Below are 17,033 nucleotides of genomic sequence, written 5' to 3' on the forward strand. Positions count from 1 at the left end.
TGTGATGATTAATTTTGGGCCACCATACTGACATTTTAGCCCTTTCTTTACATCTTTTAATACCTTGATGACCTTGATGAATATTATCTAACATTTCTTTTCTCAAGGATGGAGGAATCACTATTTGATTATTTCTCATAAGTATATCTTCATTGATCGACAATTCTGCTTGATGATCCCAGTATTCTTTTAATCTTTCATTTAATAGGTTCTTATTTTTAGGCCATCCTTGAATTGTAATATCTAACAATTCCTGTAATTCTTCTCTTTGATTTTTTATTATTACATCTAATTTATTAGATGATACTGGGATTGATTGAACTACTGTTCTTACACATGCTTCTGCTTCTTCTGCAAGTTTCTCAATATCTTCCTCTTCAGTTTTGTTGATTGGTGCTCTTGATAACGTGTCGGCAGTTGTTAATTGTTTTCCTGGTACCCACAATATGTCGTACGAATATCTCATTAATCTCATTTTAAATCTCTGAACTCTTAGCGGCAGTTCATCCAAACCCTTACTACTTAAAAGAGGAATCAGAGGTTTATGATCAGTTTGAATTTGAAACTTCAATCCTGTTATAAAATTTTTGAAACGTTCACATGCCCATACTATTGCATAAGCCTCCTTTTCAATTTGTGCATATTTCTGTTGAGTCGGTGTTAAGCTCTTTGATGCGTAGGCCACAGGTTTTAAATGTCCTTGATGTTCTTGCAAAAGTGTTGCACCCAAACCATAAGCTGATGAATCGGCCGAAATTATAGTTCTCCTTTTCAAATTGAATGGTATTAAGGCAGGAGTTGTTTGTAAACTCTTTAAGGCTGTTTTAAATGATTGTTCTTGACTAGGACCCCAAACAAAAGCCCTATCTTTTTTTAGTAGTTCCCTCAGTGGTTGAACGATATCAGCAAGGTTTTCTATGAATTTTCCAACATGATTCAACATCCCTAGAAATCTCCTAACACTTCCCACATCACTGGGTGTGGGGAAATCGATTATTGCTTGTAAGTGTTTGGGATCTGCTTGAATCATACCAGAAGAAATAATGTGACCTAAGAATGAAATCTTTGTTTTTCCTATTTCACACTTGTCATTTAAGGTAACTCCTTCTTTTTCCAATTCTTGTAACACTTGGTCTAGTCTGCTGTCATGCTCGGGTTTACTTTCTCCGGTAATTAAAATATCATCCATATAACACAAAATTCCTGGGATGTCTCCAATAATACTTTTCATCCTGTTACAAAATATTTCCGGGGCTGTTGAAATTCCGAAGGGAAGTCTTTTAAAACAAAATCTACCAAATGGTGTTATAAATGTTGTAAATTTTGAGGAACCCTCATCTAGCGGTATTTGCCAAAACCCCGAATTAGCATCTAATTTTGAATACCATTTGGAATTCCCTAGACATCCAAGTAAGTCCTCAACAGTATTAAAAACGTTATTTTCTCTCTGTAAATGGTTGTTTAAAGCTGAAGGATCAATGCATATTCTTACACTTGCTGAATGTTGTGTCATTTTAGATGTTTGTCTTCTTACTGTTATATCTGAGTTTTCTGAGTCTGACATTGTAATGCAGCATATATATTAGACACCCTGTTACTCAATTTATTGGGTCTTTACCGCTGCCACCATGTTGTGCCCTTAAATATATTAAATTAAAACCCATTTTGTTAGAGCCACTTCTTTCATTGTATTTAATAACAAAAACCTAAAACTTAAAGTAAACATGAACCAATAATATATCAAACCAGATGACAAGCAAATAAACAAACTATTAATGTAGACCTCAGGACATATGTAAATATGCTGTTAATAGACCTAATAACTGGAAGGTTTCTTCTAAAACGATGGTTCACAGTTTGTGGAGCTAGTAAGGGAGGAAAATGGAAAATATAAGGCTGCTCCAGACACCTGCCCAATCAACAACACCCGCTAGTCTCAAGTGACACAATTTTAATGAATGACCTTATACTGTTTAGTGCTGTAAAGAAACTAGACATTGATAACAGCCCAGAGATAGAACTAGACTTGGTACAAGGTCTGAGCATATCAGATGATTTGACTAGTGATTTGTGACTATGGATCTATCAGGGATTTGGCTGGTTTTGTAGGTCTGAGCATATCAGAGGAGGTACCACTATATTTGTTCATAATAAATTTCAATCTAGGATTTGTGATGTTAGTATGTTTTGCAAAGAATTAACTTTTGAAGCATCTGCAGTCTTTATAGAAGATTTAAACACCATTGTAATTTATGTATACCACACTCCTAATGGAAATACCCAAGAATTGTTAATCATCATTGAACAACTATTACACTATCTTTCTAAATGGTGCAGTTATAATATTGTCTTGGGGATTTTAATGACAAATTCAATATTCAAAATACACAACTAAGACTGTGATGAAATTTATAAATCTTTTTAAACAAATATAACTTTTACTATTTAAATGACAAACCAACACGAGCAAGCAAGTGTCTGGACAATGTCTGGCCATTATGTCCTTTGTAAATACTTTTGATTTTCCATACTCTGATCATAAAGGGGTGATAATCAGTGTGTGTCTACCCCAGAAATGTTCAAAAGGAAACAATCTATATAAATAAAATTACAGTTTTGTCTGCACATTGCTTAGAATCATGCAGTTTTTGGTTATTTTTACGTTTCATAGCCTAAGAAAGCCGAAACGAGTCTTATCCCAATTTCTGTCTGTCTGTCTGTTTGACTGTTTGTCCATTCTGTCATTCCGTCTGTGACGCCATAATGTCATTTTACGCAGCCTACTCCTAGAAAACTAGAGTACCGATCAAGGTTCTAATCATTTTTCTGTATTTACTGGATTGGTGAGAGTGTCTTTGGCTATAAAAACATGGCCTCGCTTCTTTAAAAACAAAATAACAAACCATCAAAAACCAAATTTTGTTCGATTTTTGTCAAATTTTATCCCAATGTTTACTATTACTTTTATGGAATAACGATCAGCTGTTTGGATTAAATCTCACTTCTAGCTGTCACTGATATGTTTACATTAAAAGGTGTTTACAAATACCGCAACTATTTCCGATCAAGTTTTGTTAACACATCCAAACCAAGTGAGATTAAAAACGTTGTGCTTTACTTAACCGGTTTAATTAATCGCAAGTGCAACAATTGTTCTTGAGTTTTGATAACCGGGGAAAATACTGCGAATCATTGTTGTATTAGTGCTGGGAAACTTAAATTTTTGTAATCATCGTCACCAATAGCTTACAAAAAAGGTTTCCACTCATTGATGGCGCTTCAAGGATAGTTGTGTAAAGTGCAAAGTAAAAAATCACAACTGCAGTGGGTGATCGTGGATGTTGCTGCGATCATGGAAGATCTTTCTGATTTCGCTGTGATCGTAACAGAGGTTTAACTTACAGATGTAGCTAAACTCGCTTTTCCAATGTGTCACTTTGGTTTCTACTTACAGTACTTACATTTCAACAACGATATCGGTACTTTTCCTACTTAAGAAGTAAAACTACAAACGTCCAAAACCCCAGATTTGTAAGTTTTTTGTCACATTTCCTCTGAATGTTTGCTAGATATATGTACCGATTATCGTTTAGAGATTACGTAATCTTTTAAATAAGAAACCTTTGTTTGGATAAAGGTGGTTTCTTCAAACTGTCATTAATATGTTAACATTAAAAGTTGCTTAGAAATAATGCTATTAATAGGAAATAACTTTGAATTTCGAAAACAAAACAAAAAACAAGGGATATTAATAACTTTGGTACTGCACCACATTAAGTGAAAGTTTTTTTGAGCAAACCATAGTGAGTGTTTAAAGCTTTACATTGTTAACATTACATGTTACATGTTTTGTGGCCTGTGTATTTATTTATTTACCAACGGATTAACACCTATAATACAGTTTGATTAGAAGGACAGTTTGAATTAGTTGTAAGTACTATAGTTCTTTTCTTAAATGTAAATGTTGGTTTTTGGCACTGCTACTTTTCCTTAGGCTGTGGTTTCCTAGACGCGTAATAGATGCGCTGCGTGTGCGCATCTAAGACGCAGCACACTTGTCTTATGGAGTTTCGTGTAAGTGGTTTCCAAGGCTGCGTATCTAATGCGCGCGCATCTAATACGCGCGCACCAATAGCTGCGTATTTCACCGACTGCTTTCAGAGCAGTCAAATCTGAGTTACGCTGCGTTTTAGACATGTCTTGTGCAATGCATACGGAAGTAATTTTGTACAGAAGGCAGAATTCTCCAATAAAACGATGAAAAATTAATTGAATTTCTCTCTCCTAATATAATGGAAGTACTTTGTTTATACAATTAAAATTTTATAGTATTATATTTCATATCAATCAATATGTAGTGTTAATTTCCCCATAACATGTAATTTTAACATTGAATTCCCTTGTTACATGTTCCCTACAGTTAATTTGTCCTCACATATTTTCTTATTGTTGTTATTTGTAAATAAACCTAATGTTGACAAATATTCTTTTCAAGTCAGCACAACTAACACCAACTCCCAAATATAAGAGCCCCCATAATTATTTTCTGAACTCCTGAACATATTAGTAATAAGCCTATATCAATTACTAGCATAGTACCCAAATTTCTTACGGGGTTGGCGAATAAGTATAAAATGCTTATTGCAGTTATAAAAGGGATTTTCATCGATTCGGTAAATCCCGAATAGGTAAATATAATAACAGTAAAAGCAAAGTTGGACAGGGTAAATTAAGATTTATTGTTTACATTTTAAATTGACATGTTTGCTTTAACACTAAGACTGCTTTTAAAAGATCCGAGAGGGCTACGTACAGTTCCTAATCATGTACTTTTCACTGCTTACGCTTCTTCAAAGCTTTAATGCCAAAATATCCATGTCATTATTTCATTATCTAAATCATCGTATAACATCATAGTAGCCACTAGTAATCTCTCCCGTGAAGTTATGTTACGCACCAACCGTGTGTATTGTACGCAGTCTAGGAAACCACTCACGGCAGCTGCGTTTTGGGACCTGGATAAAAGACGCAGCGCATCTAAACCGCAGCGCATCTATTACGCGTCTAGGAAACCACAGCCTTAGAACTGGTGGTAGCATTAAGAATCATTTTTACGTACACACACATCACTATTTACAACTATAGTTATCGTTAGTGCTGCACCTTATTTCTTATTAAATTTAATTGATGTCTAACTGTATAATTTTTGCATTTTCTGTCTGGACTCCAAAATGTTAGTTTATGCTATGAAAATGATAAAACATTAGTTGAAAGATTTTTTTAGCAAACCATCATGAATTTTTAAAGCTTGGCGTTCATAACGTATCAATGCTTTTTGGACTGTGTATTTATTTACTTATTTATATATTTGCCAACGGATTTACACAACAATTTTACAGTTTGATTAGGCCTAAAGACGATTATCATAAAATTTGATGACACTATCAAAACTTTCAAATAATTATTTTGTTTGTAATTTGCTTTGGTTGAAGCGTAGCAGATCCCCTAATTCAATTTTGTATTTGTGTGTGTATGTCTGTTGGTAACGCATTAATGTCCTTATTTCTCAGTGTTTTGTGGTGTTAATGGTAGATAGTAAAATTGATGCAGTAAAAAAGATAAAATTCAACAGATGGTTTAATGAACATGATTTTCTAAGAACTGACAAAATGTAAACAAGTAATGTAAATAGAGTATTAACAATATAATAAAACATGTGATTTGTGCACAAAAGGCAGGCAGAACATAGTAATCAGAGAGAACTTCTAACACGTGGAAAAGACAAGAGCGCCTTTGATAATGAAAATTTTAACCCAAATGAAGTGAATTAGTGAGTTGGTGGCTCAGTGTCGGTAGCGTCGCGGACTTCGGGCCCAAGGCAGCGATGTTGTGGGTTCGGATCCTGGTCACTGCCACTAAAATTTATCAGTACAGTTCACCTTTGTACTGTACCCCCTTGCTTTGCTGTAAACGTTCCACGCACCGGGCGGTTAGTCTATGTGGACGGGCAAATGCAAGGTTAAAAGAGGCCGCCAACCTCTTTTTTAAAAGTAAAGTAGAAAAAGTAAAGTGTGCAGTAGTGAGGTTGAGGTAGTATTTTAACTACTTTTAACCAGTGTCAAAAGTAACTTTCAATTACAGGCCTACCTTAGGACTATGCCTCATAGATCTATAAAGCAATTCCTTTTATCATTAGATATAAAATATGGACTAACATGATCGGGTGACATTTAATTGCGAAGCATTCGTTTTGGCTTTGAACCTGTCAGATATTGTATTTGCGAAGATTTATATGTATTCCTATACAGTAATAGTTTTGCCAGCATATCTGGAAAAATGCACACTAAATATGCACTGAATATAAGGTTTCAACTTACTACAAGACAGGCCTGTTTTTGACCCTGTCAGTGCCCTAGGCACATCTAATAGTAGCGCCCCTTTGCAATATATATAACAGGGTGTCCACTGACCGAGAAATCCAGGAATCATGCGGGAGTTTTTTGAACCGATGACGATGATGATATCTTCAGAACCGCAAGGGATGATCAGAATATTGCCACGATCGCGGAAGACGAAGATGATCTCCACACAGCTGCGGGACATGATTAACATTTTGCCGTAATGGTGGGAGACGATTACCATACATTTACGACCGTGGGAGATGATTAAGATGTCTACAGGACAGTGGGAGATATAATAATGATTTCTACACGGCCACGTGGGATGGTCACAATTAATTATGCAGCGATCGCTCAAGACGATGATAATCTCCTCACGACCACGGGATATGTTCATATATTGCCTCGATCATTGAAGATGTTAATTATGTTTCAACGACCCGACCATGGAAAATAGTAAGAACCTTGCCGCAAAAGCGGGAGACGATTACGATGTCTACACGGCCACGAGGGATTATCAGAAGTTTACCGCGATCGCATCCAAATACATCCACCAATTGTGTTTATTTTCCAAATTTTTGGCGCCCCCCAGAAAAAGCCAATTGCTTCGCGCCCTAGGCACGTGCCTACCCTGACTATTTGGTAAATCGGCCCTGCTACAAGATTCCCGTACGTAGAACGGGCAAACAGCTAGTTAATTTACATAGTACATACATAGTAGTACATACATACGTACTAGTTATATATATATATATGTATATGAATTTGAAAAGATTGTGTTTTTGGCCTCTAGGGACCTCAAAACGAAAAAGTAAATCGGTCCCGTGCCTAGGTCTTACCATGCCACCTACGGTAATAGCTACTTCCCAATAGGGAAATTCGCTACCTAATAAACTTGCAACACCCAACCCAATCACAACATATCACCCGACAAACCATGAACCAATCCCACAACCAACCTCAATCAAAACAAAAACCCACCAACCCAACCCCAACCAGCCTACGGCAGAATTGAGCTTCATTATTACACTCTTTCGTTATTTACACATCTCTGATGCAGCTGCAATCCTTCCCCAGACTGAAGAGGACAAAGTCCTAAAACGGCCTCAGTCCAGTAGAGTTTCAGCTCACTGGACTAGAACTTCACGACAAGTCAAGTCAGGTCATGGGAACAGGGTGTGCCAAATTTTCAATGCAGCCAGTGTAGAGCTTAAAAAACAATGTTGTATATTGAAGCATTGTTGTACAATCAAAAGGTTATGGAGAAAATTACAAAAGGACGAATTTATTCCCTGACTAAGAAGTATTGTAATATAATACTAGCAACCTGCGTCACTTCGTGACTTCAAAATCCTTGATATATTTGATATATAGTTGATAGGGATGAAAAAGATTGACTCTCTTTATATCCCTATTATTTGTATTGCAAGCCCGATCTCTTCGAGGCATCTTAATTGAATTACAAATACTAATGAAACATGAAAACATAATATCTAACGTAAGTCATTTTCTTCTTTACATTTTATACAAATAACATTACAACATTTTACTTGAATTCACTGAAACATCACCAACTACAGATAACCCAATTTAGTATGGATGTAAACAAAATTGGATCATCGCCATCTGTTTTGATGTAAACAAAAATGTAAACTTGAAAAGCTCAGATGATTGACAACATAATTCAGCACAAACTATGAAGTTTTAAAAGCCTGTAGGACAAAGAGCTTTCTCAGGATATCATCTAAACCCGCAAAAGGCACATAGAGGATAAGAGTTTTAAATTGAATATTTAGGTGTCGATTTGTTGCACACAAAAGTCCAACAAATTATTTTAATAATATAGATATTTTGTTAAGTTGAGTTGAGCTTACCCTGGAGGGGTGACCACAAACTCATCATATGTAGCAAGCATGTTCCACAGCCCTGACATTGCGTCTAGGCCTCTAGTGGTTTTGGAGGGAGTCTTTCTACTTCCCCCAGGAGTTCTGTGACTTCTCCTGTCAACATACATATTAGGCCTACTTGGTAAAATAACTCATTATTTATTATCTCAATTTTTGCACGTAACATAATTAATTATTTATAGTGAATACATGCCTCAGCAAAGCCTAAATAAATAAATCAATTATAGTAGTTGAGTAAAATTTGAATCATTTATTGATTTAACTAGTGCACCTGTTGCTCGAAATCAAGCAATATTCAACACCTCGTTCTATGTAATTTTTACCCTTCCCCTTTCGGTTTCGTGTATTCCTCTCAACCAGAGGAGCTTGCGGTGCAGTGGTTAGTGTACTTGTACTATTACTCAAACCTGAAACACCCAAAACGATTCTCGCCTGAAGCGTTATATTTATCTTTAAATTTTCTTAAAATACTAGCTGTGTACCCTTTCTACGTACGGGTTGAATAAAATATACATACAAACAATACAATGAGGAATCTTAATACGTCAAGTATAAATTCAAGCATGATAATAAAATTAATAATTAAAAGAAAGAGTTATAACTAACACAATAGTAAGTATGGTTTATTAAAAAGTAATACTATATGGAAATAATGGCAGTTAAACTATTAAACATAATGGTAATAATATGCCTTTTTTTTACTAAAAATTACAATAAAACATTTTAATGAGAAGTGGTTTAAATTAGGGTATTTAGAATATCTTCCCCTTCTTTCACCCAAGGTTTCTTTCGTTGACAAATAGGATGTGTGTGGTTTATCTGAGTGCATCCTCATGCACTACATTTGCAGTCTGGCCGCCCGGAGCATGAATGAAGAGGCTTTTTGCTGGATCTCACACTACTAACTTTCCGTGTCCGGAAATCAGACTTCGCTTTTACAAAAATTAGCTACCGATATGGCTTTGTCATTCGCTTGTAAAATATCATCTAATGTGCAAGACTGGTCTAGGCGTGGACAGATCAGCAGATGGCCAGTATCCTGAACAGCACCACACGCACACAAGATGTTTTCTTCGTCTGGTAAGAGACCCCATTTCTGCATGTTTGTCTTGCATTTTGGTACCTCGACCCTGATTCGATTTAGGGTCTTCCACACCGTGTAATGCAGGCCTCCACCAGGAGCCAGTTCCTCCCTGGCTGGTATGGGAGAGTGTTAGTCAACGTGGCCTCCCATCTTGCCACCCGATTGCTTGAGAGTGATCCATCCAGGACTCGTTTCCGTGATAAAAAACTCTTTCTGGACCGAAGCTGTCGCTCTGCAGGTTGGTGGCCAAGTAATGGGTGACGAGGGTCTGTCTCTTGCTTAGTCCTTCCTGCGTTGGCAGCGAAATCACGTCGGATTGATGAAGGGGCGATCCCTATAGGATAGAGTTTGTGTACTGGGGTTGGTTTCAAACACCCAGTTACAATCCGAGCCATGTCATTGACTGCAATGTCAACCTTTTTTGCATGTGACGATGCATTCCATACTGGTGCATACTCCGCAGCCGACACACTGAGCGCTAAAGCTGAGGTTCTGAAGACATTAGGTTCGCGAACCAGCATGATCGGACCATGGGAACAGGGTTTTACGGGGGGTTTTATGGGGGGAAAATTGGTTTTTCTCATTTTTGACCCTCAAAACTCAAAATTCCCCAATTTCTCTCTAGAGCATTTCAAAGAGATTAAAAAACAAATAACTTAGTATACCAAAGTGTTATTGGTAACGGGGAAAATTTAAAAAGTTTCAAATTAAAAATGTCCATGTTATTCTTTTGGAGAATATTGTAAAATGTTGTAGTTTGCTTGTTTATGGAAATATTTTGATCAAACTTGGCAAATTTATTTATTTTATACTTAGCTAATTATATTTTGCCAAACAATACAGTTTATTAGCCTCCCTGTAGCAGCAAACCTAGGTACTCCTTAAACCTAATGTTATTTAAATAGATTTAATTTAAAAACAATTCAGGCAAATGGAAATTTGCTTAGTCTGCAGGTTTTCTGTGGCGGGGGTATTTTTACTGTAATGCACCGTTTTTGTCTATAACTGATACCAACATAGATTTTCCAAAAATTGCTTCAACTAAAGAATAAAATTGGTGTTTCAACTCCACTTCTCACACATGGATCTTGAATATGCAAAAAAAAAACACTTTCAATACATGCAATTATAGTCTTAATCCTACCGCTGCATGGACATGGTCACATTGCTATAACTTTAAACAGCATCCGGCCAGGGGGTAAAATTCCGGGGCTAAAAATCCGGCCTGTACATCTTCAGTTGTCTAAACGCTAGTTATATGGACAGGGGGTAAAATTCCGGTTTTTATTGCTAATCTAATTAATCACGCTCTGTCTATTTTCATTAGACTTCCAAATTTGCGGGGGTAAAATTCGACCCACGAACAAACTTTTGAGCACTCTGTTTACTACGTCATAGTGACGTCAGCTTTGCCCAGGGGGTAAAATTCCAGGGAGATAAAATTCCGGCGACCCACATAGCTATTTTCTTTTTGTGACGAAGAGTATAGAAGGATTGTAACACACCTGGAGAGCCTGTCACTATCTGCGCCAGGGCTGCGGACTGTGAGTTCTCGTGACTCTGTGCCTGACTCTACTGCAAGAGCAGGACTCTGAGGTCTGCGCTGGCGCTGCAGCTTCTCTACGCAGAGTTCACTCAACTTGTCAGTCATTTCCCTCTCCACGTCAGGAGGCAGCGGGCGCGGGGTGACTTGGGCTATCTTGACCTCATCAATACCCAATGCCTCCTGCAAATGCGCTTCAACTTTATGATTCTGAGATTTCCTGGTTTTTCAAGATCAGAAAATTGTAAAAGATGTTGTGTTCTTAGTAACCATGATTTTTTTTCTTAATAAACAAGGTAGTCTTTATTATATACAACACATCTCTTATTTAGTATCATATTTAATTCATAATTGTCTTTACACATAAATGCTTTGAGCACTGTTTTAAAATGTTTGGGAAGTGATATTCATCTGTAAAAGAATACCTGAACTCTTAAGAACTAGTGTTGAACGTATTAGGTTAGGTTAACACATTCAAAAATCGCGCACATTTTTGTGTCTGACAGTCAAAATAGTTATAAATAAGTTGAAATTGTTTCGTGACCATCTGTCGCAACGACCCACTACACTGTCTTGCATGAGTGCTTGCAGGACAACTCGCATCCACGTTTCGGGTATAATTGCATCTATATGTGTTTATACTTAGAGACAAAACTTGTGCAAGTTCTGTCAAAATCCTTCGCCTCGTATAAATGTTAATCTTATAGCTTTAAGGTTTTATAAAAGACAAGAACAACATTGAAATCTTTGTAATGTGCAGATGGAACAGATCGTTTGGTGATTTACCTCTTCCTGAAGATCTATAAACAACCAAAGCTTAATCAGGCTTTCTATGTAGTTATCAGGTTGATATATGTAGTTTAACCCTTTATACTTGAAAAATCGAGCTTCCTACAGTACATTCTTTCCTTATATGGCAGTTTTTTTTTTTTACTTTCTCTCCCTATACATAGTAAATGGAGAAAGTACAGTATTGTATTTGCAAATATGTTTGAGTTTTGGGTGGAAATATTCTATTTATTGGGTCCTTCTGAACCCGAAAAAGTGGTTTTCAAAGTGATGTCTGTAAAAACTGTACTGTGATGCATGGCCCCCACATTTAATTGTGGGCCCTGTTACCAGGATCTGGCTCGGGCCCCCCTACCAACCGGGGGGTGTGGGGGGTATGGAATACCCCCCAACTTAGAGGGGGGTCCGGGGAAACTGTAATTCAAAAAATTTCAAAAAATTTTGAAAATGTCATGTATTTTAGTGAGTTTTTAAGGCAATCTAGGTATTAAATTTGTGAGTATGGTAAATGGCACTTTTGCAGCCTTTTTTAAGGAAGAAAAGAGTTCTTCAATGAGTTTTATAAGCCTTACAGGAATTCAACAATTAAAACTATTATATCAATACACAAAAGCTCCATGCCTATTAATATTTTGTCTTTTTTATTTCCCTGTAAAAGCGTTTGGCTATCTTAACTGCTATAATTGTACTTTGTAATATGGAGTAGGAAAAAAACTTTCGTAAATCGAGTTTAACAGCTTACACCAATGATATCATATTTTATTCAGTGTAAATTTTCATCAAGCAACAATACTACATTTTTTGGGAGTGGATGCCTGAGCTACCGATCTTGCGCGATTAGTCACGGAGAAAAACAAAAAAAATAATTATACCGAGCGAATTGAGAAGAAAACTTAGGTCAAAATTATTACAATCTTTCATATTTATTAAACTTCAAAAGTAAAGAATTTTTTTGTTTGTGTCAAATAACCTAGATAGCTGGCTGTTCTGCTGTTGTATAGTACATTACATACCGTAGAATGGGGTGAATAGAAACAACAGGGTGAATAGAAACAAAACTTCAATGAATGATTCACATTTTTATAACTTTGTTATACATTGACTTTATATAAGGGAATTATTTTCTCCCATTATAACCATATCCTATCTACCTGGAAAAAATTATTTCAGCATATTGGTATCACTGTTTCGGATGTTGGATGATGCGAAACATCATTTGAAAATTTTGGCGAAAAATATTCTTTTCAAAACTTTCTCTCTAAGTATGAACCTATTACATGTATTTATGTTAATAACCATTTTTTATATTGTCTTAGGTATCTTAAAACCAAGTGTGTTAATAGATTAGCCTTAGAATAAACTATATTTTTTTATTTTATTTTTAATTTAGGTTATGTCATGATTTTGCAAAACCAGGGTGAATAGAAACACTTTTTTTGGAACCAGTGGTGCAAATAAAGGTTGACCTGAAAACCCCCAAAAAAAGAAAAAAAATACCAGAGATGAAGATGATTCCACACACACTTCTCACTGGAAGAAAGTGACAAAGACGAACAATTTGATAAAGAAGAACCAGCATACCTAGCTCAAGACATCAGTGAGTCTTCAAAGTTGTCCCTTCATGATCATGTAATTGTCAAAGTAATGGGGAAAAACAAAACTTGCTAGCTATCATGTTGCAAAAGTTATTGAATTTGACGAGGAAGGATAAATAGGAAGATTCATCAAGAAAATTGCGCAAACCAACAAGTTCTGAGAGACAGATTAAGACTCTTCAAAGTCGATGACGTAGTACGTCGGCTTCCAACTCCCAAGCCGTGTACAACTTGAAAATTTAAGGGAGTGTTGTATTTTGAGGAAGATTTGTCTGATTTTACTCATCATTTATTGGTTTCTATGTAAGATTTTGTAATCGGATTTCACCCATTGTCATTTATGTTCTCCGATTTGTTTGGATAAGGGTTTATGAAAACGATGTTTTTATACTTCGTACTTATAAATAAATGTGTTAATTAACTTTAAATATTTTTATTTACAACAACGTAAGCTAACCAGCATAAATTTCATGTTTCTATTGCCCCTGGTAAGTGGGGAAAAGCAACAATCATCAATTTAACACAGTGTTTCTATTCACCCCAAAGTGCGGGGTGAATAGAAACAGCCATATTTTATTTTTTTTCTGCTTAATGATTAAAAAGAAAAAAAAATTGATAACTGGTTTGAGTAGAGGAGTCCAAGACCGGAAATAAGAGCTAGTGTTGAAAATTCAAAAATTAAAAATATCGTTTTTACAGAAGCTTAAAAGTCAAAAAGTGTTTCTATTCACCCCATTCTACGGTACGCACCTACGCACCTATAGTATTTAAATATAAACTATATCCTAGAATCTAGAATTAATACATTTTAAATTATTTAACTTTATTTTTTTTTTATATATATACTATATTTTATCTTCAATTTATAATCTGCTGTAATCTTCGATGGAAAAAACAAAAAAAAAACGGGTAGGCCTGGGCCCCCTGAGGGCCCGGGCCCTGTGACCAGAGTTGCGCCAGCCCCACCCTTGTGGGGGCCATGCTGTGATGTGTGTGTTTATGCCCTTACTCACCCACTAGCATCTCATGTTCCTCTTCCAGAAACTGGAGAGAACCTTTTCTGCGAAGGAGTGGGGGATTGTGGGAGAGCTCCTCACGTCAATTTAAGAAAATCTTTAAATTTATTTTATATTTTTTTAGTTAGATAATAAACTTTTTAATTGTAAAATAATTTTTAAATGTTCAATTAAAAAATTAATTTTAACTTGATTTTTATAATTATAAAATTAAACTGTCATAACCTAACCTAACCAACCAAACTTGCTGATAATATAAAAAAGATATAAGATAAAAATCTAATGAAGGTTTACTTATAATTTTTAATTATAAAATTAAACTGTCATAACCTAACCAAACCAACCAAACTTGCTGATGATATAAAAAATATATAAAATATAAATCAAACAAAGGTTCACCAATTTAAAAAATTGTTCTTAAAAAAATAAAGTTAAAAGTAAAAAAATATGCATAATCTTGGACAAAAAGTTAGTGTCGCCGGCGAGATTCGAGCCGGAGACTCTTTGATCACCAGTCCAAGACGCTATCAACTACGCAACGAACACCGATGGAATCAAAACGTCTCGTTACCGTAATGGTGTTCCCTCAAGAGAAGAGTGACATCACCCCCCCCACTCCTTCGCAGAGAAGGTTCTCTCCAGTTTCTGATGAGGAAACAGAGATGCTATATTACTCACCCAGGTATCAGTACTGCATGTGTCACAGGATGAACATGTGGAACAAACAGAACCAGAATCTTCCTTGATTTCCTTCTTAATGGAGCTCATAACTTCTTGGTAAGTAGTGGAGAACTGCCCATCATTGTCATTGTTTGTAAACCTTGCTTAAGGAAAGTTGAGATTTTTAGTTTATTCTAACTACAAAAACACGATAACTATGAAAAAAGCAGCATTCAAGCTAACACCTCAAGACCAAACAACTTATATAAACAGCGGATTTAAATTTTACAAATAAATGGTAGATAAATACTAGCACCGTGGTTAAAAGGTTAAATGGAGAACTGATTTAGAGCAAGAGAAAATCAGCTAATAGTTTTTCCTAAGCTCTGGGATTATAGCTTGGGAATAGTTATTTGTGCAACTAGTGAGAAAAGTGAGCAATTGACTCACTCGAGAGAAATCCTTACTCACGAGCCGTAGGCGAGTGAGGAATGGTTTATCGAGTGAGGCAATTGTACTTTGAACTCGAGTTGCACATTATACTTTTCCTACAGTTACCATAAAAAAAATAAATTGGTGAAGAAACATAACCTATTTTTTACACAGAAGTGAACTTTTAATATAACATTTAATGTGAAGTGACAAATACAACAGTACAACAGCTGACCAGCTGATTTACAGCCAGTGCTGCCAACGCATTTCGCGCGCATACGACGTTGCCTGCATGTTACACGCTCACTAATTCGTGCCTTCACGTTGCAAATCTGGAGTGAGACAAAGTAATTAGAGTGAGACAAAGTTAACATTGTCTCACTGGTGAGCGAATTGGCCACTTTGCTTTCTCAAATCAGTGAGAGAACATGTACATTGTTAGGTAACTGTAGGAAAACAATTATTTTTGTTAATATCAGCTGTTATAAAAAATAGCTACTTTCTGTAAGGGGTAATGAAACATTATATTTTACGGGGTAGCGGAATTATACCCTCCTCGAATTTTACCAAAAGAGAAAACTGATGTCACAACCAAGGGGGGTAAAATTCCACCAGCAAACTTTTGAGTTGCACAACATGGGTTAAATAAATTAATGGTGGAATTAAACATAGTCACGGTTGTGAATTTAATCAGAAAAAATCAAGTTAAAATTCCAAATGTATATGGGCTGGAATTTAGTCCTCCTGTAAATTTACCCTGGCCAGCAAATCAACTTTTACGGGCCAAAATTCAACCTCCCCCCCTCTCCACCAGCATATAAGTTGAAACCTATTAGGTTCACTAGTTATCTCCGTTTTGGTGCGTTTTAGCAAAAAATAAGTTATAGTCAATGTAGAAGACAATTAAATTCCCTATAATATATGTTTAGAGCAATGTTAAATTTTACAGAACATACTTGCATAATTTGAAGCAACATGCCAGTGTTATTTATAAAGATATTGTTTTGCAATTTAATAATTAGGTTTATAACATAGAGTACTAGGGAATCAAGAAAAGATATTTCAAATATTTGTTTTTGTCTTTTCTTAATAAATTATTTAATTAAAGGCTTAATTAATGATCATTAACTTATTAAGTGGAGGGAAAATGGCAAAACTAAAATCTTGACTCCCTAGAGGACTAATTAATACGCTACATGAAACTTTGTCGGTTGAACTCCTCCGCCATTTCTTAACCGATTTTATCCATTGACGTCTCATTGGAAAGAGCTTGTTGCGTAGATTTGCAAACTCCCATGTTATCCTTATGAAGAACATAATTGTTTTCATTTTGATCAGCTGTATAATTTAATTGCTGTTATTTATTTTTCACCACACTATGATGTTTTTAGCTGTTTTACATTCTTTAATTGGTGGCTGAAAGTTACGTTTTGCTAGCCATACCAGCTGTCATCGTTATTTGGGGACCGAGCAGGTTTTTACATCCCTAGGGCCGCAAAATCAGCTGCCCGCTTACTTAACATGAATGCATATTAAATACACAATCAGTATCCATATAATTGCAATGGAATTGTTTTACTGTCACCGTTGCCTAGCAACTATTTAATAT

General features: G+C 35.8%; 1 protein-coding gene across 2 annotated transcripts in view; it reads right to left on the reverse strand.

Moving 5' to 3' along the window:
* The window catches only part of LOC129000711 (uncharacterized), a 62,149-nt gene that overhangs the window by 12,896 nt on the left and 32,220 nt on the right, over window positions 1-17,033 (reverse strand). Inside the window, exons 3-5 of one of the 2 annotated variants that reach the window (XM_054427718.1) lie at window positions 15,011-15,152; window positions 10,895-11,115; window positions 8,273-8,398 (exon numbers count right to left, since the gene is read on the reverse strand). In XM_054427718.1, coding sequence (XP_054283693.1) covers window positions 8,273-8,398; window positions 10,895-11,115; window positions 15,011-15,152 — 489 coding nt within the window. Of the gene's footprint in view, window positions 1-8,272; window positions 8,399-10,894; window positions 11,116-15,010; window positions 15,157-17,033 lie in introns of both variants that reach the window. The other variant, XM_054427796.1, reaches the window with a different exon arrangement.

The sequence above is a fragment of the Macrosteles quadrilineatus genome, unplaced genomic scaffold (genome assembly GCF_028750875.1).
Source record: "Macrosteles quadrilineatus isolate MER2022 unplaced genomic scaffold, UCM_ALF_1.0 Scaffold_1__1_contigs__length_201487025, whole genome shotgun sequence".
Classification (NCBI taxonomy): Eukaryota; Metazoa; Arthropoda; class Insecta; order Hemiptera; family Cicadellidae; genus Macrosteles; species Macrosteles quadrilineatus.